The sequence below is a fragment of the Cervus canadensis genome, chromosome 18 (assembly GCF_019320065.1).
Source record: "Cervus canadensis isolate Bull #8, Minnesota chromosome 18, ASM1932006v1, whole genome shotgun sequence".
Lineage (NCBI taxonomy): Eukaryota > Metazoa > Chordata > Mammalia > Artiodactyla > Cervidae > Cervus > Cervus canadensis.
In genome coordinates, this window is record NC_057403.1 from 20,562,540 (window position 1) to 20,589,078 (window position 26,539).

A 26,539-nucleotide genomic window follows, 5' to 3' on the forward strand; every position below is an offset into this window, starting at 1 on the left:
CGGGCAGAACAGACAGATGAGATGGAAGGTGGTGCAGACAGACAGAAGCTGCAATAGGAGGGGTCACTAACCCAACAGCCGGATGGGGTCTGAGGGCAGGGCAGCGAGACAGGACCCGAGGCGGGAGGGCAGGCGCGCACGCCGGGCCCCGCTTCCGCAGGGGGCGCTCGTCGCCGGGGCGTGGCCTCGCGCAGCCCCGCCCTCCTCGCCGGCGACCGGCAGGAGGGTGCCTCGCAGCGGCGGCGCGGACATGGCTGCGCTGGTGGAGCCGCTGGGGCTGGAGCGGGGTAAGCGCGCCCCGCGGCCCTGCCCACCCGGCCCCGGGTCTGCATCCCGATCTCCCGCCCCTCCCCGGGCAAGACCCGGGCGGGTGGGCGGGCCCGGCGGGGGTGGGCGGGGCGGGGCGCCGAGAGTCCGGCCTTCGGAGGGTGTGGGAGGGTCTGTGGGCGAGCGGGCCGGGGAGGGGGCGCCCGCTGCACGCACACCTCTGCGTGTGTGTCTATGGGGATCCCGGGGACGCAGGGCGCCCGGCTGGCCGCAGTCTCTCCTCTGCCACCCGCGGCGACTCTGCGGGTGTCCGGCCAGGACGCGGCTGTTCTTCCCCGGGTCTGCGTTCGCCCTGACTTGATCTCTGGCCGCAATTTCTCCGTGTTCTCTGCGTCTTCGCGTCTCTGACTGTGTGTATCTGTGCGCCCCGCCCCCGCCCCGCAGAAGTGTCCCGGGCGGTGGAGCTCCTCGAGCGGCTCCAGCGCAGCGGGGAGCTGCCCCCGCAGAAGCTGCAAGCCCTCCAGCGAGTCCTGCAGAGCCGCTTCTGCTCTGCCATCCGGGAGGTGAGAGCACCGCTGCCCCGGGGCACGGGGCGGGCGGCCGTGGTCCTCCTCCTGGTCGCCCCAAGCCGAGGGACTACGCCTCCCAGCAGCTACCGGGGCGGCCCTCCTGGGGCGGGGGTGGTGCCCGCGCTTCAGCTCAGGGGTTCTTCGGGAGTTGTAGTTTCCGCCGCTTCGGGGTTGCGGGGCCGGGGCGGACCTTTGGGTGGGAGGGTCTGCGGGCCTGGACGCCTGTGTTGAGGAGCTGGCCTGGCGGCTCCCTGAGGCGGGGCTGCGTCCTCACCAGGTGTATGAGCAGCTCTACGACACGCTGGACATCACCGGCAGTGCTGAGATCCGGGCCCACGCCACGGCCAAGGTAGGCTCCCCCACCCCATGGTCCAGCTCAGCGTCTTCCTAAAGTCAGTCATTCCTGTTTCCTCCTTCATGATTTTTGCCATATCTATCTACCACCTTTACTAGTATTTATAATGTATTCTGATTAATCTCGCATTTGTAGCTTCAGTGTCATATAAAGGTATCTTTGAAAGTGAAAAGTGAAAGTTTTAGTCACTGAGTCCTGTTGGACTCTTTGTGACCCCACAGACTGTAGCCCACTGGGCTCCTCTGTCCGTGGAATTCTCCAAGCAATTAGCAATACAATTAGAAACTAGTATGAAATGCCTGACTAGAAGATAACTTTAAACCTTTACACGATGAAAACAGTTTGGGTTAAACACTGAAATCTTACTAACCCAGGTTAGATGCTGTTTGCTTGGTCGAGGCTTGAGACTCTGTCCAGGCCTTTGTTTCTCTCTGTAAAAAAGTGAGATTGGCAAAAAAGTGAGATTCAAGACACACACACACCAAACGGAGACTTCTCTTTGACAGTCTGAAGTGTCCAAAGTGACTTAAAATGGACATCTTGTCACTACAGAGTGATCTTGTGTTGACTTGTGTGGCAGGCGCCCCATTCTTGAGGAAAGCTCCCTGGCCGAAATCCCTCTCCCGGGCGGGGTCCTAGCCTCCACCTGAATGCGCATGCCCATTGTGGGGGGTCCTCACCTCCCAAGGCTTTCTCATTCCCAGGCCACGGTGGCTGCCTTCACAGCCAGTGAGGGCCACGCACATCCCAGGGTAGTGGAACTGCCGAAGACGGACGAGGGCCTGGGCTTCAACATCATGGGGGGCAAGGAGCAGAATTCGCCTATCTACATCTCCCGTGTCATCCCCGGGGGCGTGGCTGATCGCCACGGAGGCCTGAAGCGTGGGGACCAGCTGCTGTCAGTGAATGGTGTGGTGAGTTGGGGGCTGAGGCAGGGCTGGGGGTCATAGTCTGCCCAAGGGAGCAGAGTCCCTGTTTTTCATATTCACTGAACACACTGACCACTGCCTCTGTGTCTCACCCTGTTCTGGGCTTTGCTGCAGACCCTGAGAGTTCTTAGGGGGCTTCCCAGGTGGCTCAGTGGTAAAGAATCCCCCTGCCAATGTAGGAGACCCGGGTTTGATCCTTGGGTCAGGAAGATCCCCTGGAGAAGGAAATGGAAACATACTCCAGTATTCTTGCCTGAAGAATCCCATGGACAGAGGAGCCTGGCAGGCTACAGTCCATAGGGTTGCAAAGAGTTGGACACTGAAGCAACTTAGCATGCACACATGCTGAGAGTAACTGGCCTCTGCTGCTACCTCCAAAGACACCCTCTCGGGTGAGGGAGATAGACTCTGGTTGAAATAATCCTAAACCAAGGAGATAATGAGGAAGCACAGAGCACTGTGAGAGCCCAGATGTGGCACCAGACCACTGTAGATGAGGGATGTTTTTGGAGATTAAGGAACATTTGAGTTTGTTTGCTTGTTTTGGCTGCTCCAGATCTTGGTTGCAGCACGTGGGATCTAGTTCTCTGACCAGGGAGTGAACCTGGGCTCCCTCCATTGGGAGCACAGAGTCTTAGCCACTGGACAACCAGGGAAGCCCCCTCAAGTTGGGTTTTGAAGGATGAGTAGGAGTTGGTGGAGAAGAGTGTTAGGTTGAAGGTACTGTAGGCAGGGACTGTGGCTCTGCACTCCTGTGAGCTGAAGAGAAAGGGCTTGATTCTGATGGACTAGGACATGCAGATAATTAAAACCACTATGGTTAGAGTAGAAGGAGGCAGAGCTAGATAGGTGGTTGGGGCCAGCCTGGGAGCACTGTGAGCAGTGGAAGGATAGGCTCAGTCTGGAGGTGTAGAAAGACCCCCTTGGGGCTCTAGGGAATAAGAGACTGGAGGCTGGAACACTGAGGATGAGGTCTGAGCTGGGGCCAAGTAGTGGGGACAAAAAACAGGGCAGGAGGGATGGACTGGGGGTCATCAGGCTTCACCAGGGAAGAAGGGGATAAAGATGAGCTGTCTGAACGGCCCCTGCAGAGCGTTGAGGGTGAGCAGCATGAGAAGGCAGTGGAACTTCTGAAGGCTGCCCAGGGCTCGGTGAAGCTGGTGGTACGCTACACACCTCGGGTGCTGGAGGAGATGGAAGCCCGCTTTGAGAAGATGCGCTCAGCCCGGCGGCGCCAGCAACATCAGAGCTACTCGTGAGCCCTTTGCCACCACACCCCTGGGGCTCCTCTGCCTCCCTCATCCCCAGACTCCCAGACCAGGCCGGTAATTTCTGAGACACTGATTGCCACCCCCAGCCCTGGCTCCTTTCCCTGGGATTCTGACCCTTGACCCTGACTCTCACCCCAAACCATTCTGACTACCTTGGGGCCCCCTACTTAGCTCACTCCCACCCCAAGATGGGGAACCTGCTCTTTCCGGAATCCCTCAACCCACTTCCCTGGGCTCTTGGCTCTGGAACCCCAATCCTGGCTCTCTCCCATGCTGAGCTTGGCTCCCCTCTCTTCACCCTCCTTTTAGGTCCTTGGAGTCTCGAGGCTGAAACCACAGATCTGGACCCTCACCCCCTCCCCTGTACAGTATTTATTGTCACCAACTCCTTATTTAAAGATCTTTGACCCTCATTGAGTGTCTGTGTCTGTCCTGCATCCAGGGGTTGGAGTGTCTGGAGATGTGGGAGAGGGAGAGAAGCTGAGGTCGAGACCAGACCCTTTTCAGGGTCTGAGAGCGGAACTTGAGAGTTTTTGCCAGGTCCGAAGACAGAGGCTGGCCGGCTTCCTGGCGATAGGTCCAGGATGGAGGCTGGGACCCGGTCTGGGTCTGAGCGCGGGATCAGAGCTGAAGACAACTCCCCCCAACCCTTCCGAGATTCTGAGGGTGGAAGCCAAGCCCCCTTTCTGTGTAGCTGGTCTGACAGAGGAGTCCTAAAACGCGCCAGTCAGTGGGCGGCCTCTTTGTGGGCGGGGCGGAGCGAACCATTAGCTTAGTCCGCCGGGGGAGCCCTGCCGGCCGCGCAATAGTCTGCGCGAGAGGTGGGGGTGCCACGTGCAGTTCCCGAGGCGGGCTCAGGGGGTGCAGAGTAAGGTGCACTCGCCGACCAGGCATTCACCCCACCTTATAACCCGAGCGCGTGTCTCCGGGAGCCGCCCCCATCTTAAAAGCCATCTTTTACTCCCACCTCGCCGCCCGCCCAACCCTCCTGTCCCGTGCGGCGCGAGGGCAGGCGCGCGCCACCGCCGGAATCCGGGGTCGCGACTGGCGTTCCACGCCGCGCGCCACTCGCTCCAGGTGACATCATCCCCATGCCGGGCTCCGCCTCCCGCCCCAGCCGCCTCACCCCGCATGCCTATTGGCCGACCCGCCTTAGCCCCGCCTCCCGCTCTCCGCCCGCGCGACCCCTCCCAGGCAGCGCGGGGGCGGGGCTTAACCGCCAGCCGGCGCCGACACCACCTCCCATTGGCCACTCGGCGCCGTCTGTCAGTCTCCTGTTAAAGGGGCCACGACCGCCCCAGCGCTGGTTGCTGGGGGGAGGAGGGAGGAGGAATTTTTTGGCGGGGGAAGGTGGGATTTGGGGGGCGCTGGTGAGCACCCCTAGATCTGGCGGCTGCGGCCTCGCGGGGGGAGGCTGAACGGTGACAGGGGCAGGGGGCTATTTTAGGGGGTAAAGGGCTGTTAGACGGTGAAGGGGAGGGGGTCCCCAGCGCCCAAGCCGGAGCAAGAGACGCGGAGCCCGCGCGAGCCGCGGAGACAGGGCTCCAGAGCTACAGATCCGGGCCCCGGCCGCCGCCAGGGGCCCCGCCCGGTCCCCCCACCCCACCCCCCACGTCCCTCCTGCAGCCCAGCTCCGCCCGCAGCCGCCGCGGACCAGGTAGGTAAGAGCCCAGCCCGGCCCGCCTGGCAGCGCCCACCCCGGGGACCCCTCGCCGAGCTTCCCCCGCCTCCCCGAGAACCTGGATTCTCTTCTCCTTCCCCGAGGACCTTACAGCCCAGATTTCACAGCCCGACCCCAGAGACTCAGGCGTGTCCCTCCCGGCTCTCAGAGTCCCCAACCGAACCCTAGGATCCCAGGCGTACTGCTGCCTTGCGCCTCCTCCAGGGCCCAGGAGCCTTAATTTCCCAGGTCAGCCCCGGGAATCCCCTCTGGACCAAGATCCTCCTCCTGGGCCCAGTCCTGGGAGATCGACACCGACCAAGGCTGTGTCAGACTCCCCCAGCTAGAGCCGCCGGCCCCCCCCTCCCCCGGTCGCGTCCGCATAGTCCCCCATTCGGGGACCCAGTCAGCCCATCTCCGGTCCTTCGGCTTGTACAGCCGGCCGAGTCCCTCAGTCCAGGCCGGCTCAGCGGCCGCCCTGGACACAGGCCCGCTCTGGAGCTGTCCATGGTCACCATTCTCGGCAGCCTTGCCTACCCCATCTCCTGCTGCCGCCGCCGGGGAGGGGGCGCCGGCGGCGCGGGGATCCCCCTCGCTGCGCCTTTGACCTGGGAATACCCAGGCCCTCCCCGACCTGGGCGCCTGGGCCTCAGGATTCCGCTGGCCAGGCTCTCGGCCCCATCCTTAGCACCCCAGTTGCGGTGACCCCAGCTACTACTTGAGGAGTCGGAGCCTGAATGTTCTTGCCTGGTCCACCTTAGGGATCTTGGCATCCAGGGATCCAGATCCTACCCGGCTCTGGGTGCCTTGTCAGCCCTCACTTCCTCTGGTTAGAGGCCCCAGCTGGTAGCCTTCACCCCCTCCAGGAAAGAATCCAGTTTCCCAGCCTTTGCCCCCTTGAGAGACCCAGTTCAAAGCTCTGTTCCCCTCCAATAAGTATACTCAGCCTCCTGGCACCCCAGCATCTGCCTCCTTAGGGATTCAGGCGCCATGATTCCTCCCTTTCAGGGGCTCAGAATGCAATTCTTAATGCAATTCTCTGGCTTCTGCCTGTCCTCCCCCTTGAAGACCTAGATGCCTTGTTCTTGATCCTGCCTCCCCTCAGCGACCCAGGAGTTCAGAACCCATCTCCTGTACTGCCCATCAAAGTCATCTACCCCTGCCCTTCCTTCCAACAAGGACTCAGGCTCCAAACTTCCATCTCCTGTCTTTTGCCTCCACAAAGATTCAGGAGTCCAGTCCCCCAACTGTGACCTCCAAAGTATCTAGCTGTTCAGCTGTTACACTTAGGAACCCAAGTTCCTACAGCCTCACCATTGCCCATCAACTCTGATGGCCTTGAAAACCCCCTGCCTTATCCCCATATCATCTCAGATTTTGGGCTTCCTGGGGTTTCCAATATTTTGCCTGAGACCCAGGTTCTTGAGATGCTTCCAGCACCCCATCATGATTTTTTCATATCGTGATGCCCCATCTTTCAAGTACATTCTCAGACTGATAAGCCGAGCATACATCCCTTCCTCCAGATGTGCTCTGTGACCTAGGTTCACTTTGTGATCTAGAATTGTCTTCCATATTTCCAACTAAACAGGCACCCTGGCAGTGCTTCGTGGAATTCTTTCTAAATCCTAGAATACTCCCAGTGAACATCTCTGTTCCTTTTTCACCCAAGGTATGTTCTAAATTCTAGGTTAGATGCTAAATTCGAGTCATGATGTTCCCCAGGTAAATTCAAATTTCTAGCCAGTGCTCCCAAGCCAAATTCTGATCCCACTTTCCTCCCCTTAGACATGTTCCTTCCTCCCCCACTTCACTTCCTCCCCCACAGATCTTAGTTCCCTGACCAGGGATCCAACCCAGGCCCCAGCAGTGAAAGTGCCTAGTCCTAACCACTGTACCGCCAAGTAATTCCTGACATATTCCAATTTTTAAGAAGCCAGTCTTTGCTTATTTTCTTTTAAAATTTCATTTTGGGTGTGTTCTAGGTTCTAGCCACATCCTTGGCATTGTTCTAGATTCTGTTCTTTTCCCAGGGGCATTCTCAGTGCTAGAATGTGTATGTGTGTGTTCCATTTATGGTCTCTAGCTTTTCTCCAAACTGCAATATCAGTTCTAGAATATGCTTCCATATTTCATTTATTTTTGGGCTGTGCTGTGAGGTATGCGGGATCTTAGTTCCCCAACCAGGGATCGAACCTACACCCCCTGCAGTGAAAGGGCAGAGTCTTGACCACTGGACCACCAGAGAAGTCCCTGCACCTCCCTATTTTATATGCCATCCAGTTCTACAGTCTTAAGTCCCCAGGATTACACTGCACGTTCATTCTTCAGGTTCTGTATTCTAAGCCCATCCATCCCCACCTTCTCTATCTTTTCCCCTAGTGTGACCTTGGCTCAGAACTTGTCCCCTGGTGGATTGTGGGCTTCTTCCATCTGCCACTTCAGCATTCTAAACATGCTCTAGGCTCTCTCTTGTTCTGGAGTCTTCAGCCTAGAAATGTCCTCATTTCTAGAACACACCACCCCCACCCCCACCTCCTTTGCCAGCTCAGTCCTTATGCCAGTAAATTCTCAATTGCCAGAATGCCTCCTTCAGCATTCTCCCCCAGGCAGTTCTAAGTTCCAGGCAAACTTCTTGTTATTTTCTAGGTTTTTTTCTTTGCTCCAGGGCATGTTCTGAATTCTAGAGCAAATATTCTGCCCTCTGAGTTCTAACATTATCTAGACACATGAAGAAACCAAGAATGTGACCTCTGCTATAGTCTGTGTTATACTTTCGTCCCTGGTAGGTTCTGAGTTCTTGTTTATGTCTTCTGACTTAGGTTTGTTAAGCACTGCATTAGGTCTGTCCTTAGATATCATCACCCTCCCCTCTATGTTTGGGGTTCTATGGTGAACCAGACACTCTTGTAAGTTATTGGATTGCTCTTGGCTGGTTCAAGGTTCTAGACCTGGGTTCCAGAATATGCCCCTCTATTTGGTCCCATGTGAGGCTCTTACCACAAGCACATTGTAAATGTGAAAGCATATATCCTTTCTGCATGCTGTACTGTGTCTTTCTAGATTCTACAGTTAACCTTGCTGAGTTTTGTTTCCTTCTCAGGGAATCTGAAGTTCGAGAGCAGCCTCCTGAAAACATCCCTAGCTGCATCTCATTAGCAGGTTCTGAGTTTTAGATACCATGCTGATTTTTTACTTAAGGCTGGCTTGCTCTCTTACAAACATTTTCTTGAATCTGACCTCTCTGTTGGGACTCAGATGTCTAGATTCCTAGATACACCTCTTCAAAGACCCAAGGGTATAGGCACCTAGTTGCCTCCTCTCCCAGGTCCTGGGGCTCTCAGTCTCTACCTCTCCTCCCTGGAGTCCAAGGTTCCAGTCCCAGGCTGTAGATATAGTCCAAATATTGGGTGGGGCTGGGAATTATCCACTCTGAGAACCGGTTATTCCTCTGTCTGAAGGGAGAGAAAGAAAGGAGAAAACAGAGTGAAAGTCCCTCCTGCTTTCGGCTGGGCCAGCCAGACCCGTCTGACCTGATGTGAGCAGGGGGAGTGTCTCAGGAGAGCTTCCTTCATCCCCGCCCACGGCTCATGCACCCAGACTCCTGGGTCCTGGGGGCCTGGATTCCGAGGGAAGAGAAATCTGAAGGCTGAGATTTCTGGGTATACAGTTGGAGACTGAAAGCCCAGACTCTTGTGCCCTGGAAGGAGAAAGATCTGGTCTCTGACTTCTGGGTCTGGGGAGGAGAAGGATGGAGGCTCAGACTCCTCTCTCTGGGGGACAGAAGGGACAGGAGAACCTAGATTCCTGTGACCTGAGGGAAGAAGTAGCTGGATCTAGGATTCCTGTGTAGTGTGAAGTGGCTAGCATGGTCCATGCCATCTTTTTTTCCTTCTGCCTGCAGTGAGTCTTTGATTCTCCTGTAACTAGATATCTAGATACCTGGGCAGTTGAAGGAGGCAGGAATTGGGCTGAAGAGCAGTTGAGGACCATCCCTGTAACATTATACAGGTGACCCCTGTAAATGACCAGTGACCTCATCCTGTGACCCCTGGTTTTGTGACCTCCTGAAGACATAGTCTCCTTCTCCTGGGCCTGAGTTTTCTCATTCATACAGTGAGGTTGAAGGGAATTCTCAGCAGGGCCAGAACAGGTAGACTGATTTTCCCACAGTGCCAGTGATGGGCGGGGCCTGAGCCCCTTGCAGGGGTGGGATATGGACTGGAGGGGAGTGCCTGTGCACTCAGTCATGTCCGACTCTGTGGGACCCAATGGATTTCCCAGGCAAGAATACTGGAGTGGGTTGCCATTCCCTTCTTCAGGGGATCTTCTCCACCCAGGGATCGAACCTGTTTCTCCTGCATTGGCAGGTGGATTCTTTACCACTGAGCCACCTGGGAAGCCCTTGGGTGGGAGGGGACGGGCTTCCAAGCTTTCCACTTTCTCTCAGGGAGTGGGTCATTCGGCCTTTGTTTCTCTTAATAGGCTGAGTCTAGATTTGCTGCCCGTTGTCAGATGAAGTCTGACCTCAGTTTCTCCAAGTGCTCTCACCTAGGTCTGCTTTCCTGAGAGCATTGGGTTTCTGTTTATCTTGCACCATGATCGGAATGGATGGGCTTCTGTTTCTGCTGTGCAGTTGCTTGGGTTGTCTAGCCTCAGTTCTCACTATGTAGTATCCCAGTGACCGTGCCTCAGTTTTGTTGCCTGCGCTTTGACGAAGCCTCTCTCGGTTCCCTGCCCCCTCCCGGTACACGCAGGCCAGCACCGCCGCCATGATGTGCGAGGTGATGCCCACCATCAGCGAGGATGGCCGGCGGGGCTCGGCGCTGGGCCCGGACGAGGCTGGCGGCGAGCTGGAGCGCCTCATGGTCACGATGCTCACCGAGCGCGAGCGCCTGCTGGAGACGCTGCGCGAAGCGCAGGATGGGCTTGCTACGGCGCAGTTGCGGCTGCGCGAGCTGGGCCACGAGAAGGACTCTTTGCAGCGCCAGCTCAGCATCGCGCTGCCCCAGGTCTGGGCGGGGCCAGGGCGGGGCCTGAGGGAGGCGGGGCCTCGGCTTGAGAGGGCAAGGAGGAGGGCGGCAGGAAGGGGCGGGACCTGACTCTTGAAAGAAGGAGGGGCTTGCCTGTGGTGGGCGGGGCCTAGGTCTCTTGAAGGGGCGGGACTTGGCCGAGAGGGGAGGGACTTACTAACCTCCCAGTCCTTTGGGATGAGGGAGATGGGGAAAGGATTGATCTGATTGTACAATTCTGCTCATCACTGGTCAGGAGTTTGCGGCTCTGACGAAGGAGCTGAACTTGTGTCGGGAACAGTTACTGGAACGGGAGGAAGAAATTGCGGAGCTGAAGGCGGAGAGGAACAATACACGGGTGAGGCGTCTTGGGGGCGGGACTTAAGCAGGGTGGGCGGAGCCTTGGGTGTTAAAGCCTGACCCATCTTTTTATACCCTGCCTTGCCTTCCTTTCTTCTTCCTGCTTCCACAACTTGGACGGGTCTCCTCTGGTCCCCTCCTTCCTTCATGTCCCCTCCCCTATCTCCAAAACTGTTCTCATTTTCTGTACCACTTCTTCCTGACCGCCCCACCCCCGACCCGTTATCCCTCTCTTCTCCGGATCTGTCTCTCTTCACACCTCTTTACTTGGCTCCACTTCTTCCCTGTGTCTGCCCCATCTGTCTGAATCCTCTTCCTGCACTCTGCCTCTCTTCCCTTGACACTTTTCCTTGGCCCGGTGCTCTATCCCTGTAGCTTCTCCTAGAACACCTGGAATGCCTGGTGTCCAGGCACGAGAGGTCACTGCGCATGACCGTGGTAAAGCGCCAGGCCCAGTCTCCGGGCGGGGTCTCTTCCGAGGTGGAGGTACTCAAGGCTCTAAAATCCCTCTTCGAGCACCACAAGGCCCTGGATGAGAAGGTATGAGAATCAGAAGAGACTGCATGTAGAACAGAAACCTGTGGTCGGCTGGGGCTGTCTTGAATGGCAGAAATTCTGGCTGTGATTGGTTGGAGATAGCCCAAGTGGGAAGAATGTTGACTGTCTTGAAATTGAAACAGACTATTGCAGACAGAGACCTGATAATGGAAAAAAGTAATGGGATAGGGTATACCAGTGGGTGAAGCTGCCTTACTAGCTGGTTGGGGCTGCACACCTATTATAAATAGAGGAATGATAATGTTGTCCTGTCAGGTCCATCCCAAGGTGTTCTGCATCAGCTATCCTCGATCGGGTCTGATCTCCATCTCACTCGGTCTTGCCCCCATCCTCAGGTCCGAGAGCGGCTGCGAATGGCGCTGGAGCGGGTGGCAGTCCTAGAGGAAGAGCTGGAGCTGAGCAATCAGGAGGTGGGGGTGTGGCCAAGAAGGAGGCGGGACTAGTGAACTACCAATGGGGTGGAGTCGATTGGGTGGGTCCTAGAATCTACTGGGGACAGGACTAGGGCACCGGACCAGTAGGATTTGGCTGTGGAGAACCGGGTTCCTAAGGTGAAATTCACTGGGCAGGACTAAGGGGAGTGGAGGACCGCTCTGTGACAGTGAGCCTAGGGTGAGAAGCAGGGCTGGGGGCGACTAAGGGAAAGAACCGACTTCGTAGGAAATGGTTGGGTGGGGTAAGTCTGGGCACAAGGACTTAACCTTAGGGTTAAGATTAAGGGTGGCTTCCTCTCTGGTGGGTGGCTAAGGAGAGATACGAGGACACGGGGCCTAAGGGTAGACTATGAGATAAGTGTGGCCCCAGCAGGACCAGAGCCAGTGGGAAGTAAAACGGGGGTTGTAGGACCCCCTTCACCCTGATCTCTCTTTCCTGTTGCCAGACTCTGAACCTTCGAGAGCAGCTGTCTAGGCGCCGGTCGGGGCTAGAGGAGCCCGGCAAGGATGGGGATGGGCAGGTAAGAGGTGGACGTTTTTCCCTCTCCTTGCTCCTCATTGGCCCCCATCCCTGTGGTCCTACTCAGCCACGTGACTTTGTGGTGGTCCCTTTAATGTTTGGTATGATTCTCACAGACCCTAGGCCATCTGAATCCCTCAGACTCTAGCTGACCTTTGACCTCTGATTCAGGTCAGCTAGCTAAATTTGTGATCCCCATGGCCCTTAACTGATCTTTGATTCCCTCTCACCCCCGTCAGCTTTCTCTTTGCATTCTATCTCTGTGTTACCCAATTTGAGTTCTGTGCCTTCCTCCCTCACTGTCCCCATTCCAGACTCTTGCCAATGGCCTGGGTCCTGGTGGGGATTCGAACCGGCGCACGGCGGAGCTGGAGGAGGCCCTGGAGCGGCAGCGGGCAGAGGTGTGCCAGCTGCGGGAGCGCTTGGCGGTGTTGTGCCGCCAGATGAGTCAGCTGGAGGAGGAGCTGGGCACCGCCCACCGCGAGCTGGGTAAGGCCGAGGAAGCTAACGCCAAGCTCCAGCGCGACCTCAAGGAGGTGAGGCCGGAGCCCCTGCTGGGCTGCCCTCTGTCCCTCCCCCCGAAACCCTCCCTATTCCCCTGTGCCCATAGTCACAGAACTCATGAACCTGGATTCAGTCCACAATGAGTGCAGTTTCTTCTCCTCTCTGAGCCTGTTTCCTCACCTGTAAAATGGGATTTATGGCCCTTGTCAGAGAGTTGGTACATGGCACATAAATGGTAGTCACCCAGTATCTGGTTGTAGTTTTTATGTTACCATTGGGAAATTCTCTCCCACCTCTTAGTTGAACTCCATTGGCTGTATTTCACCCCATCCTGGCTGAGGCTCCTTGATCTTAACTCCCACGCTCCAGGGACTGCTGAGAAATGTAGGGCATGGATTCTTTAAAGCCCTGAATGAGAAAGAAGAGAGAGCACTTTTGTTTTCATCATCCACTGGGGCTTTTACCTCGGATTTGAAGTGTGGATGGCCCGAGGGCTTATTAGGAAGTGTGGTCCCACCACACCGGCTTCTAGGCAGGAGCCCATTCCCCATGAGACCCTGGAACACCTTCTCTGGTTTTATAAACCTGTGCTACCTTGGGAGGTCTTGGGGGATGTTGCCTCCCAGATGGAAGGGACTTTTGTTCTCTGTGAGACCCTAGGGCATTTGCTCTGTGATTCTAAATCCGAGTTGTGTCAGAAGTTGCTGAAAAATGTAAAACTTGGGTTTTTGAGTGGGCCAAGAAGAGTGGAGACTTTCCATCCCCTGGGCCTTAGGTCATCCATATGATAAGCCAATACTGTCCCAAAAGTTTATGGGAGGTGCTGTACCGCCATTTTATCTGTCAGGTGGCAGAGGGCAGGCAATGTAACGTTGGCTATTCTCAGGAGCTCTTGGCAGGTGTGGTTCCATCTTTCTGATGCCCAGATGGCAAGGGACTTCATTTCCCAGTGTACCCTGGGGTGCCTGAATTGAGGTTCTAAGCCTAGGCAACCCACAGGACCTTCTGGGAGCTGTAGTCCACGCGGTCCTTTGTCACCTCTGCAGGCGCTGGCACAGCGGGAGGATATGGAGGAACGGATCACAACGCTAGAGAAGCGCTATTTGAGTGCCCAGCGTGAGGCCACCTCTCTGCACGACGCCAACGACAAGTTGGAAAACGAGTTGGCCAGCAAGGAGTCACTGTACCGACAGGTGGGGGCACAGCCGGGGAGGGGCGATAGGGGCGAGGCTGTGGCCCATATGACCAAGCTCCTCCTTTCCCTTTGTCTGTGTCCCCCAGAGTGAAGAGAAGAGCCGTCAGCTGGCCGAGTGGCTGGACGATGCCAAGCAGAAGCTGCAGCAGACGCTGCAGAAGGCAGAGACCTTGCCAGAAATTGAGGCCCAGCTGGCCCAGCGCGTGGCGGCTCTCAATAAAGTGAGGGCGGCCTGGGGTGGGGCCTTGAGTCTCTGGGGCGAAGGGGAGGAGCTTAGAGAAGGCGGGGCCTGGAGTCTGGAAGGGGTGAAGACCAACAGCCTGAATTCAGATGGAAAGGGCAGGGCCTGGGATCTAGAAAGGGATGTGACTTAGAATGGGGGAAGGGCCTAGAGGTTTGGTGGGAGGTGGTCTCTGCTAAGTCGCTTCAGTTGTGTCCGACTCAGCAACACTATGGACTGTAGCGCCCGCCAGGTTCCTCTGTCCAAGGGATTCTCCAGGCAAGAATACTGGAGTGGATTGCCATTTCCTCCTCCGGAGGATCTAACCGACTCAGGGGTGTTTTCTAGTTTGGACTAAAAGGATGGGTGGGACCTGAACTGAGAAGGGGGCAGAGCTTATAGAAGAGGGCAGGTCTTGAGACTCAAGTGCAAGGTTTGGAGTTTTGTGGGGGAGGAGCCTGGAGCTCCAGGGGCGGGGCCTGGAAGCCAGCCATAGAGGAGGTGGGGCCTGGGGCTTGACTGGGTCCTAGTGGGACAGTCAGATGCCATGGGTTCCAACTTCTAGGCTGAGGAACGTCATGGGAATTTTGAGGAGCGGCTTCGGCAGCTGGAGGCCCAGTTGGAGGAGAAGAACCAGGAGCTGCAGCGGGTGAGGGGGCTTTGAGGCTTGGGGGATGAGCCTTAGATGAGGGGGTGGGCTGAAGGGGATGGGAGCTGGGAGCAGGGGCAGTGCTCAGGGCTCAGCACCTGTGCCCTGCTCTCCTCTGGGCAGGCCCGGCAGCGGGAGAAGATGAATGATGACCACAACAAGCGGCTGTCTGAGACAGTGGACAAGTTGCTGAGCGAGTCCAACGAACGACTGCAGCTTCACCTCAAGGAGCGCATGGGGGCACTGGAGGAGAAGGTGTGCCCCAATCTAGGACTCCCATAAACTGGAATCGTGGGGCCCCAGGCCTTTCCCCAAACCATTATATTAGATCTCCCCAAATCTAGGCATCCCGAATTCGAATCTGACAGACTGCTGTATTGCTAGGACCAGCACTATTTCACCCAAGCACCCTAGGGCTGAATTCTGGGGCACCTATACCCCGAATTCTTGGCGTTTCCCCAAGCCTGTAACCCTATGGACCCTCAAACTCTGAATCCACTGAAATTACACAGGATGCTGAATTCTGGGCTCCCAGGGACTCCCCCCTCCTCAGCAGCATCTTCACTCCACAACCCTCTTCCCCTCCAGCTCACCATTCCAGCTCACCCATTACCCTTGGGGGTTCCCTCAGGCCTGGAGACTGCACTGGAGACTGCTTCCAGGGTCAGGCCCCTCACTGCACCCCTGTTCCCCTACAGAACTCACTAAGCGAGGAGATTGCCAACATGAAGAAGCTTCAGGATGAGCTGCTGCTCAACAAGGTAGGGAGGAGCCTGGGGGGTGAGGGCCAGAGAAACAGAGCAGGCGTTGCTGGGGTTGGAATCAGCCTGGCTGGGAGGGGCTGATCTCAGAAGGGGGCAGATTCTGACCTGGCCTCTCCAACCTCCTCCCCTAGGAGCAGCTCCTGGCTGAGATGGAGCGGATGCAGATGGAGATTGACCAGCTTCGGGGGAGGCCACCGTCGTCCTACTCCAGGTGACAGTAACTTTCCTGTGCCCATGGGGCCCCCTTGGCCAAGCACATCCCTTCTGCTTCCCAAGTCTCTCCATCCCCCTCCCTGTCCGCCTGAGACTTCCACCGGCCCCTCTTATTTTTGACCGCTGACTTCATGATCTCTGGCCCCAGACCCTTTTTTCCTGACTTTTCACACAAGATCCTTCTTCCAGTCCTCTGACCCCAAGCCCTTCCACATGACCACTAACCTCTATTTCCTCTTCCTGACCCCTTGGTCTCCACCCTCTCCGTGCCCACAGATCTCTCCCTGGCAGTGCCCTGGAGCTCCGTTACTCTCAGGCACCCACCTTACCTTCTGGCGCCCACCTGGACCCCTATGGGGCTGGCAGTGGCCGAGCAAGCAAGAGGGGCCGCTGGTCAGGGGTCAAGGATGAGCCCTCTAAGGTCAGCAGCCACTTCTGGGGCCTGGGCTGAGCAGGGCCTGGGAGGGCAGTAGTAGGAGGTGGTGCCCAGTATGCAGGGCTCTGGGCGGGGACTAGTTGAGAAGTAAGGTTTCCTGGACCCACACTGTCTTCTCTTCTTCCATCATCCCCACTTGCCTTGATGTCTCCTCATGTGGATGTCCTGCTGCCTGGTGAGAACTTTAAAGGAATGATGGGCTGGGAAGAGGGTTTTTGGGGAGATGACATGCAAGGTGTAGAATCCTAGAATGGATGGGACTAAGTGAAGAAAAGAAGTGGGCTGGGTCAAAGGAAACAGTGGACTCAGGGAAGGTTGTGGGGGGTGTCAGGGGTGATCAAAAAATGGGACCCACCAAGAAAGAAAGGTGGGCTTGGGAAACTGTGGGGACTGGATCATAGGGTGAGGGCAGTTAGTATCAGTGGATGTGGGCAGGGTGGGAAAGGTCAGAAGCAGTGAGGGAAGACCCAGCATCTACCTTTGGCCCCTGTCCACCTGTCATCCTTCTGTCTCCACACAGAGGCAGGAGTGGGAGAGGTCTGCCCCTGCAGGGTCAATGCCACCTCCATTCCCTGGCGAGCTGGATGGCTCAGATGAAGAGGAGGCCGAGGGGATGTTTGGAGCTGAGTTGCTGTCCCCCAGCGGGCAGGCTGATGTTCAGACACTGGCCATCATGCTTCAGGAGCAGCTGGAGGCCATCAACAAAGAGATCAAGTGAGCACTGGCCCAGTTCTCTCTCGTCCTACCTGAGCTAAGTCCACAGCCCCTCTAGCTCTTGAGACTGATCTGAATACCTAAGCCCAACTCCTCTCCTAACCATCCTCAAGGAGTTCTCCCAGCCCAACACTATTCAGGAATCCCTGAGGAAATACCCGGAAGTCTCCTATGTGCTATTTATACATTATATACCCCCCCCCCCAAACAGTACTCACAATTTCCCCAAATACCCAAGACTGCATCCTCAGATACCAAAAATCAAAATCCAATCCAATCCATCGAGAGTCCATTATATCACGGCTTTCATGACTTCAAGCAACCATTACCCAGAGACTCCTGGTACCCTAAGCATCTCAACATGAGGTCCCCAATCCTAAACACCTTAAGAACCTCGACTCTAGATAGCAAGAATTTCTACCTGATAAAACAAAAATCCTCAGTTTATTAAGACTCCCCCATCACATAAAGTCTACTTGGATTCCCCAGCAATTCTTAGCAATTCTCTGATAACACACTTTGCATGGGCCCCAGCAAACACATCAACCTGACCACCATCTTCCATTCCAACTTGTTCTGACTGGAGATATTGACTTTCACCAAATGTCTCTATGACCTTCCCAGATCCCAGATTGACTTCAGAGTCCCTGATCTCACCTTTCTCTTATTATAAGCTTGCACTTTCTGTCCTCCTTAGAACTTGACCTCTTGCCCAGGGTCATCCATTTATGATTTTCCAGAGCTGCCTGGTCATCATCAGGGTCATCCTGAAGCACACTCTGGTCATCCTGTCATCCCTAATCTTTCCACGACCTCCCGAGCCTAGCATGGTCCCTTGACTCCCTTTGAACCTGTGAAGCCATCAGGGATCCACCAAGATCTCATTGTGCCTTCCCCAGAATTACTTTTGCTCCACCAAGCCTTCCTGGTCCATTGGGATCCCCAGACTCCCCCTTTAGGACGTGCAATGCAGCACGTGGGATCTTAGTTCCCCAACCAGGGATTGAACCTGCATCCTCTGCATTGGAAGAATGGAGTCTTAACTTCTGGATCACCAGGGAAGTCCCCCCAGGCTCCCTCTCCTATTGCCTGCCTCCGTCCTCTCATCCCATCTCCCCATTTGCCTCCTCAGGTTAATCCAAGAGGAGAAGGAGACAACAGAACAAAGGGCAGAAGAGCTGGAGAGCCGGGTGTCAGGCTCTGGCCTGGACTCATTGGGCCGCTACCGCAGTAGCTGCTCACTGCCCCCCTCCCTCACCACCTCTACCCTCGCCAGCCCCTCCCCTCCCAGCTCTGGCCACTCAACACCTCGTCTGGCACCCCCTAGCCCTGCCCGTGAGGGCACCGACAAAGCTGTGAGTATTCTTAAGTCTCCTCAGCTTGGTGGTGGTGGTGGTGGTGGTGGGAGGTCATAAACAGGGCTCCCTAACAAACAGCAACAATAATCATCACACCAATGATAGCAATCTTAGCTTCCGCTAAAAGCTCAACTCAAAGGGCAAAGGAGGACTTCCCTGGTCGTCCAGTGGTTGGGAATTCGCCTGCCAGTGCAGGGGACATGGATTCGATCCCTTCTCCAGGAAGATTTCACATGCTGGGGGGAGGCTAAGCCTGTGCACCACAACTATTGAGCCTGTGCTCTAGAGCCCATGCGCCACAACAAGAGAAACCACTGCAATGAGAAGCTCATGCACGGCAACTAAAGAGTAGCCTGTGCTCTCTGCAATTAGAGAAAGCATAGGCACAGCAATGGAGACCCAGTGCAGCTAAAAATAAATAATTTTTAAAATGTAAAAAAGGGGGGCAAAGGGGAGGCTGAGTCACTGGATTCCTGAACCCTAACTTGTACTTTAGTCAGATCTGTTCTACTTTTACCTACTTTAGGCATGAAATTTCTGCATAGGATTTTTATTTATTTTTTGGCCATGTCATGCAGCTTGCTGGATTTTAGTTCTCCAACCAGACCCTGGGCTCCAGTAATGAGAGCACCAAGTCTTAACCACTTAACCACTGACCACAGAATATATATATATATTCTGTGACTAAATATACATTTGAGAAATACCATGATAGCCTAGAATTGACCTTAGAGGCAGACACAAGAGCTATAACCCTGTTTTATTGCCTTAAACTCAGCTTTCCTATTTTCAGAACTTGTAACTCATTAGATTTCCTTGAGACTGAGCAGATCCCACTCCTGACACCAGAAGCTAAGATAGTAGAAATATGGGCTCATCAAGCTCCAGAGGGACTGCAGTTATTGCCTTTATATTTCTGCAGTTCACTCCCACTTAATCTATCCTATCTTTAGAAGTGATAGTCCAAATCAGGGGTATCCTAGACACCTGGTATACCTCCCAATTAATGAGGAGCCCCCAATATGATCCCTCCAACTCAGTGTAGCAACTCTGCCTCTCTTACAGAACCATGTCCCTAAGGAGGAAGCTGTGGCTCCCCGAGGGGAGGGGCCGGCAATCCCAGGAGACACCCCACCTCCCACTCCTCGCTCTGCCCGCCTTGAGAGAATGACGCAAGCCTTGGCACTGCAGGCAGGATCCCTGGAGGACGGAGGGCCATCACGGGGAAGGTCAGTAAGAATAAGGGACGAGACAGGGAGGGACTTGCTTGGGAGGAGGAGATGGGACTGAACAAAGATTAGAGATGGGATCTACCTTCACTCTGTCCTGCTCACCCAGTGAGGGCACCCCAGATTCCCTGCACAAAGCTCCCAAGAAGAAGAGCATCAAGTCATCCATAGGCCGTCTCTTTGGCAAGAAGGAGAAGGGGAGAATGGGACCACCAGGTCGGGACAGCTCTTCTCTGGGTGAGTCCCGGTTTCCTCTCCCTTTCTTTATTCCTTCCTTCCTCCTTCTTTACATATTCACTTGACATACAACCCTGTCCCCAATCATTTGGTAATGCATTTTGAGCACTGGAACCTTGGCAGAAGTTGAGGGGAGGAGAAGGGGCAAGAAGGGCACTCTGAGGCCTGCCTGAGTGACTGTTGGACAAATGAATTCTTTATTTCATTTACTTGGTTTTTTTTAAAATAGAGTGGAGCTTGCTTGTCTGACTTGTGAAATCCAAGTTAGTCAAATTTTCAGAAATTTTATGAGCTGCTTTGACATCACATTTTGTGGCCTGAAATTGGTGGAATTATTTACACCATGGAAATTGGCAAATGCTACCAATCAGGAAATACCTCTTCTTCCCCAGGAAGCCAGTTGTTAAGTATTTAGCAGCATACCCCTGCCACCTTACCAAGGCCAGTCCAGTGAATCAGCTCTATGTGGGGGATTTCTCCAATTCTTTGCATAGGAGGTGACATTGGTTCCTGTGTGGTTTTATCACTCCCTCTGTGTGGCCTCATTTACTAATCCCTCTGGGCCTCTGCTTTCCTGGCATCCTTCTCAACCCCCCAGCATCAAAGATTCTGCCTCCCCTCTGAGGTTCTCCAAATTTTGGCCCCTCCCTGCCTCCAGCTGGAACACCCTCAGACGAGACACTGGCCACTGACCCTCTGGGGCTAGCCAAGCTGACGGGCCCAGGAGAGAAGGACCGAAGGAACAAGAGGAAGTGAGTGTGGGTGTGTGATGTGTGTGCAGGGGAGGGTTGGTCATAAGTAAGAAAATTCTGGGAAGGGGTGTTCAAGATCCTGAACTTGTTTGGAAATTTGGGAACTCCTAGAGGGTTGTTTTTGTTTTCCCCCTCCTCTTTTCATTTGTGTGTGTGTACATGTGTGTTAGGGGAGGGGGATTACAAAGAGTCACGTGTTTCTGTTTTTAACCTTCTGCCATGTATTCTACATTCATAAAAGTTGTTTTTGTGGAGGCGGGGGGAGCAGTTGGTGAAGGGAGCCATCTGAGAGGGCTAGGTGTCTCTACCCCTGAGACTTCCTGCCATGGCCCTCTCTCTTCAGGCATGAACTTCTGGAAGAGGCCTGCCGTCAGGGCCTGCCTTTTGCTGCTTGGGATGGGCCCACTGTGGTCTCCTGGCTAGAGGTACTGGGGTCCAGAAATGTCCTGACTCTTCATCCCCAATCCCTCTGAGAACCCCATGGCCAGGGCTGGCTGACCCTGTGCCATCCTCCTTGCCCAGAGGTGTCCGGGGAAGGGAGTTGGGGGAGTGAGGCCCTGGGAGGGGTCAGGTTTCTTGTGGACCTTCCTGTTGCTTTTTTTTTTCCTTCTCCCCTCACCCCTCACCACGCCCATCTTGGTCCTACTGTCTCTTTCTTTGTGTCTTCCCATGCCTCTGTCTCTGGGATTCTTTCTCTATTTTTCTACCTCTCTCCTCATCTCTGTGTTTTTGTCATTCCCCGGATTTCTTCCCATGTTCTCTCCCAATGTGTTTTGCTTCTTTCTCTCTGCCTCTCTGCCTCTCATCTCTGTCTCTCCCCATCTCTCTCTTTCCCCTCTGACTCTGGGCTCACCCGCCTGACTGTCCTCCTTCATCTCTTTGTGTCTCCCTCTGACTCTTGATCTCTTTGCTTCACTCCTGTCTTTCTATTTCTCCCCACTTGCCTTTCCCCACCTCTCTGTCTCCCTCTCCCCCTTTCTTTCTGTCCTTCTCCCATTTCTCCTGTGATATATCTCCGCTTCTCTGTCTCATACCACCCCCCCCCCACTTTCTCCCTCTGGTCCAGCTATGGGTAGGCATGCCTGCGTGGTATGTGGCCGCCTGCCGGGCCAATGTCAAGAGTGGTGCCATCATGGCCAACTTGTCAGACACGGAGATCCAGCGTGAGATCGGCATCAGCAACCCACTACACCGGCTCAAGCTGCGCCTTGCCATCCAGGAGATGGTTTCACTCACCTCACCCTCTGCTCCTGCCTCCTCTCGCACCGTGAGTGTCCAGGGCCAATGCCAGCCCCTGCTGTAGGCCCCGTCTACCGTCCTCAGAGTAGCCAATCCTGAGTCCGCTCATTCTAGCTCTGTCTTGTCAGATACACCCTGCTCTGCACAGTCTCTCACCTGGATTATCTCTGAGGGTGGGACACCCTTCAGGTCTCCCTGCCTCCCCTCTACTTCCAACCCTCAGTCTGTCTTACACTCCGCAGCAGAAGGATCCTATCCCGGAGAAAAACCCAAATTCATATGGTTCTCTACAAGTCCCAAGATGAGGGGCCCCTTCCCCAGCTCCTTTTCTACTCTGCTCCTTGACACTTGCTGCTCCCTTTTCTTGGAGCACCCGTCCTTCTTTTTTACCTCCAAGGCTGGCTCCAACTCATCCCTGAGGTCTCAGCTCAAATGTCACCACCTCCAAGAGGCCTCCCTAACTCAACAGCTAACTAGTCACCGGTTCTATCATACACGAACACCTATATTTTTTTTCACCCCATGGCATTTACTGCCTTCTAACATTTTATCATTTTGTTCCATACATAAAATTATGTGTTCCCATGGCTAATTCGGCTCCTCCAGGAGCACGACTGTCTTCCACTCCCCTGTCCAGAAGCTTTCTCCCAACCTCCGTAACACCTCTCGCCCCTCAGTCCACAGGAAACGTGTGGATGACACACGAGGAGATGGAGTCCCTGACCGCGACGACCAAGCCTGTGAGTGCCCCCTGCCGGTGGCCTTGGGGGTGGCACTAACTTTCCCTGGGCAGGGGCCGGGTGGCGGGTGAGTCTGTGGCTGGCTGTCCGTCCGTTTGTCCCTCCCGCCCTCCTCCGCCTGCCCCTTAACCCACCCCTTCTCTCCCCTCTTCCCACTAACTGGTCAGGAGACCAAGGAGATCAGCTGGGAGCAGGTAGGGGGCGCGGGGCGGGTCGTGGGCGCATGAACAGGCTGTGCACGCTGCATGGACGCCCCTCCTTCTCCGAGCCCCGCCCCGCCCCTCGCCGGAGCATTCCATCCTCACCGCGGGGGGGCGCTGCGCGGAGCGCTGCTCTGGGCTGTCACTGTGGCTTGGTGGGGTCGGTGTAGAAGCCCGACTGTTCCATTGTCAGTGGTGCACGGGTCATCCCATTATGGTTGGTTGCGCGGGCTCCAGAGGCTGTTTCATTGCTGTAACTAGAGGGAAACGCTGAGCGGCTCTTTGCCCTACGGCAGAGGGAAGTGGGGCTGTTCCACTGTACTGGGGCAAAAGGGAGAGCATTTGGGGCGGGGTGGGGGGCTGGGCAGGGTACATCAGGCTGAGAAGTTGGGTAGAAGGAGGTACATTTTATTCTCAAGAGAGCAAGAGGTATGAACTCACCTGAGGTAGAGGAGCTATGTTGGGTCTTTGTTTCCAAGAGCCCAAGGTATGGATTGTTTCCTCATGCTGGGAGGAGTGAAGGACTTGGGGTGGATCCAGAATATTGTCCTGGGCCAGATGTGGCATCGGGCTAGTAGTTTTGGGACAGCGCAAGAGTGGTAGATGAAACCGTTGTCCTTTGTTGGGGAGGTAGCTATGCTGGAAGAATCTGTTGTGCGGAATTGGAGGAGTAGTGATATTGGACTGATCCATTGTTCTGAGTTGGGACGATGCTAGACTAGTACTTTTTTTTTTTTTTGGACTAGTACTTCTTAAATGTACTGTTCAGATCACCTGAGGCTCTTGTGAGAATGAGGATTTCCATTCAGTAGCCTAGGGTCTGAGATTCCGCAATTTCAGCAAGTTCTCAAGTGATAATGGTGCTTTGAGTAGACAAGGGTCTGTGAGGTCATTATGAAGGAGAGGGAAACAGTTTTGGATTGCCCGTTGTCCTGAGCAGAGACTGGCCATTGTCCTGCTATGGGATAGAGAAAGAACAACCTTGGATTTGGGAGAGAGGGGTTGGACTGTACCCTTTCATACACACATGGGAAGGGGTCAGAAGGCCTGACTGCTCCCCCACCTGCCCATGGCCCCAGATCCTGGCATATGGCGACATGAACCACGAATGGGTGGGGAACGACTGGCTGCCCAGCCTGGGGCTGCCCCAATACCGCAGCTACTTCATGGAGTCGTTGGTGGATGCCCGAATGTTAGATCATCTTAACAAGAAGGAGCTCCGGGGCCAGCTCAAGATGGTGGACAGCTTTCACAGGTGAGGTTGCCTGGCTAGTGGCAACAGTCCAAGTGGGGGAGGCCCCCACTTCTAGAGAGTCTTTGGCAAATAGGACCAGTTATGTGGAATTCATCTTGGACTATCTTTGGTCCTTTAGCCTGGATTGTTAGGAAATCCAGACTCCTGTGCCCCTTCCACTCATTAAGATGGCCCACTAGGAATTGTCCAAGTCCTGAGACAGCTTGGCTAGTTGACCCCATACCCCTTACAGGTTGGCTAACAGGAACTGCTTTTTTAAAAATATCCCGGCTCCTGGGAAGGTCAGCAATCAATAGAACAGATCCAGTGGAGCAATTCCCCAGCCTCTCCCAGAAAACCACAAGCAACAGGGAAAACAGTCACTGGGGTTGTGGGGGCTCTTCTGTGACTCCGCTCTCTGCTACTCAGGGTGAGTCTGCATTATGGGATCATGTGCCTGAAACGGCTCAACTATGACCGGAAGGACTTGGAGCGGAGGCGGGAAGAGAGTCAGACCCAGATCCGAGGTGAGTAGAAAAGTATGAGTCCACCTGGGAGCCATGTGGAGGGGTTTGGGACAGGGTTGGAGGAGGCATAAACAGGGAAGGGAAGGGAGGCCAGGAGAGCCGGGGTGGAGATAGGAAGAGGAAATGGGGTTGGAGATATGGGATAAATGAGAAGGGCCAGGCCCCAGGAAGGGTGCAACTGAGGGTCCCTTCCATCCCCAGATGTGATGGTGTGGTCCAATGAGCGGGTCATGGGTTGGGTGTCCGGGCTGGGCCTGAAGGAATTCGCCACGAACCTCACGGAGAGCGGGGTGCACGGGGCACTGCTCGCCCTGGACGAGACCTTCGACTACTCCGACCTGGCCTTGCTTCTGCAGATCCCCACGCAGAATGCGCAGGTGAGCTGCCGCCGGGCCCGGGGCACACTGGGCATCCCCATCTTGCAGACTGCATGCTGCAGCCTCTCTCCCACCTCTTCCCTGCAGGCCCGGCAGCTCTTGGAGAAGGAATTCAGCAACCTCATTTCCTTGGGCACAGACAGGCGGCTGGATGAGGTGGGCGCAGCAGCAGCAAGCATAGGGTACTCCACACTCCCAGCGGCCCCTCTAGGCTCGCAGCTGAAGGGGTGGGGCTTGACTTGGCCAAGGAGTCGCGGTTGGAGGCGGTGCCAGGGAAGGGGCGGGGCTAAAGGAGCGAAGGGAGCGGGAGAGGGGTGGGGTCAAAAGGAGGAGCGAAGTCGGAACGCGGCCCTAGTCCCTCACTAGCTGGCTGCACCCCTATACCTAGGACAGTGCCAAGTCCTTCAGCCGCTCCCCATCTTGGCGGAAGATGTTCCGAGAGAAGGACCTCCGAGGCGTAACCCCCGACTCAGCTGAGATGTTGCCCCCCAACTTTCGTTCGGCCGCAGCAGGGGCTCTAGGCTCGCCGGGGCTCCCTCTCCGCAAGCTGCAGCCGGAAGGTGGGCGGATCCCAAATGGGACAGCCTCTGCTCCCCTCCCCTTCTTAGATGTCGGGGGAGGGACCATCTCCACATTCCAGCAGCCTCCCCGGGTTCTGAGATGGTCTAGTCCCTTTTTCCCCACTCACGACAAATGGACCGCTCCAACAAGCCAACTCCCTCCTCAGGGTGTGGAATGGATTAATCCCCATACCCCGTTTTCCAGGGTGGGAAATGAACTCGTCCAGTGTCACCTGGGGCATTTTGAAGGAATCTGAGGCTTTGAGAAAGGATTGGAAACTGGCCTGGAGGGAGTCAGGCGGTCGTTGGCTTCTCGGGAGGGGGAATCCAAGGGAGGACGCTTGGGTGGAGGAGGAACTGGGCGGGTGTGTGTGTGTGCGCGCCCGCTTTACTGAACCAATGCTCACTAGGCGGGTGTGTGTGCGCTTTACTGAACCAGTGGTCACTGGGCGGATGTGTGTGTGTGTGCGCGCGCGCGCGGGCTTTTGCGCTTTGCTGAACCAATGCTCATTCTCCCTCCAGGCCAGACTTCTGGGAGTTCCCGGGCAGATGGCGTTTCTGTCCGGACCTATTCCTGCTAGTGTAGGCTTCCAGGTGAGGACCGTACTGGGCGATCTTGGGGATCGGGGCGGCACAGTGGATCTTCACGCCTGGCGTCAATGCAGGTGACCTCACTCGGACGGAAGAACCCTTCAGAGGCCGGGCTGTTTCCCCTCCTGCCCACAGTATGGTCTCGCCGGGGAGAGTTTACTGGGGAGCTCGCGCCGCGGACTGGACCATCTGTACAGACGAACGGGGGATGCTGGTCCCCGCCTCACAAATGGACTGGGCCTGGACCAAACCACATGCACTGGACTGAGAGGGGGGAAGAAGAGGGCAGGAAGAAATCCCGCCCCAAACTTCCGCCTCGCTTTCCTCTACTTTGTAATTTATTGATCAGTTTCCGATGGGAGATGGGTGCCCTTCCCCCGCGGGAAGGGGGCGGGGCTTCCCTCCCGGGCCGCATGCGGGGAGAGGCTGACCCCTCCTCTTTCTTCTCAGTTGCGGGGCCCAAGTCCTCCTTCTTCGTCCGAAAGGAGGGGAGGGAGGACTCGCTGCTAAAAGCCTCGCCCCTTGTGCCACTCAGCCCCGCCCCGCCGCGTCCCGTCGCCGGTGCCTGGGGTCAGCTGCGGGCGGGGTTCCCTCTCTCTCCCCAGTGTCTCGTGTCCCCGAGGCCCCTCCGCCCCCCGTGCTGTGGCCGTGTCCGTGCCCCGGTGGTACGGGGTGCAGAACTGCGCTCCCCGTTCCGCTCCGGCTCCGGGGTTTGCATGGGAGAACCCTCTTTCCACGATGCCACTGGGCGACGTGGCGTGGGGGGAGGAAGGACGGTGGGGGAGCCCTCGCCCCCGACTCTTGGTCGGCCTCCCTGCCCCAGGCGTCACTCAGTGATCACGGGTAAAGAGAACTGTTTCAAAAA

General features: G+C 55.8%; 3 protein-coding genes across 14 annotated transcripts; 2 read left to right on the forward strand and 1 right to left on the reverse strand.

Annotated features, from left to right (window-relative positions):
• Positions 1–178: 178 nt before the first annotated feature.
• Positions 179–3,804, forward strand: LIN7B (lin-7 homolog B, crumbs cell polarity complex component). Of its 5 annotated transcripts, none has more exons than XR_006263292.1 (6): positions 179–287; positions 712–830; positions 1,093–1,185; positions 1,896–2,105; positions 3,212–3,445; positions 3,701–3,804. XR_006263292.1 is itself a non-coding variant. In XM_043435594.1 (6 exons), the coding sequence occupies exons 1-6, from the start codon at positions 251–253 to the stop codon at positions 3,720–3,722; spliced, it is 645 nt and encodes a 214-aa protein (XP_043291529.1). In that variant the 5' UTR covers positions 179–250; the 3' UTR covers positions 3,723–3,804. The 5 variants fall into 5 exon arrangements, 2 of the variants coding, with proteins under 2 accessions (XP_043291529.1, XP_043291530.1); XR_006263293.1 differs by having other exon boundaries at positions 3,212–3,441; XR_006263294.1 differs by having other exon boundaries at positions 1,114–1,185.
• A 90-nt stretch (positions 3,805–3,894) lies between these two features.
• On the reverse strand, positions 3,895–4,484 carry C18H19orf73 (chromosome 18 C19orf73 homolog). Its single transcript, XM_043437130.1, is given in 4 exon segments — positions 3,895–4,035; positions 4,037–4,252; positions 4,254–4,333; positions 4,376–4,484. Coding segments are annotated over 4 exon segments (546 nt in total).
• A 234-nt stretch (positions 4,485–4,718) lies between these two features.
• Positions 4,719–26,539, forward strand: PPFIA3 (PTPRF interacting protein alpha 3). 8 transcript variants are annotated; one of them, XM_043436713.1, is made up of 30 exons: positions 4,719–5,048; positions 9,809–10,063; positions 10,320–10,421; positions 10,799–10,963; positions 11,317–11,391; positions 11,862–11,936; positions 12,250–12,471; positions 13,486–13,632; positions 13,721–13,855; positions 14,420–14,503; positions 14,627–14,758; positions 15,202–15,264; positions 15,399–15,478; positions 15,757–15,901; positions 16,437–16,630; positions 17,763–17,985; positions 19,054–19,217; positions 19,327–19,454; positions 20,113–20,206; positions 20,550–20,631; positions 21,273–21,473; positions 22,123–22,185; positions 22,353–22,379; positions 23,465–23,640; positions 24,049–24,146; positions 24,348–24,523; positions 24,611–24,679; positions 24,912–25,083; positions 25,606–25,677; positions 25,810–26,539. In XM_043436713.1, the coding sequence occupies exons 2-29, from the start codon at positions 9,824–9,826 to the stop codon at positions 25,662–25,664; spliced, it is 3,591 nt and encodes a 1,196-aa protein (XP_043292648.1). In that variant the 5' UTR covers positions 4,719–5,048; positions 9,809–9,823; the 3' UTR covers positions 25,665–25,677; positions 25,810–26,539. The 8 variants fall into 8 exon arrangements, with proteins under 8 accessions (XP_043292648.1, XP_043292647.1, XP_043292650.1 ...); XM_043436712.1 differs by having other exon boundaries at positions 4,720–5,048; positions 25,749–26,539; XM_043436715.1 differs by having other exon boundaries at positions 4,720–5,048; positions 16,443–16,630; positions 25,749–26,539.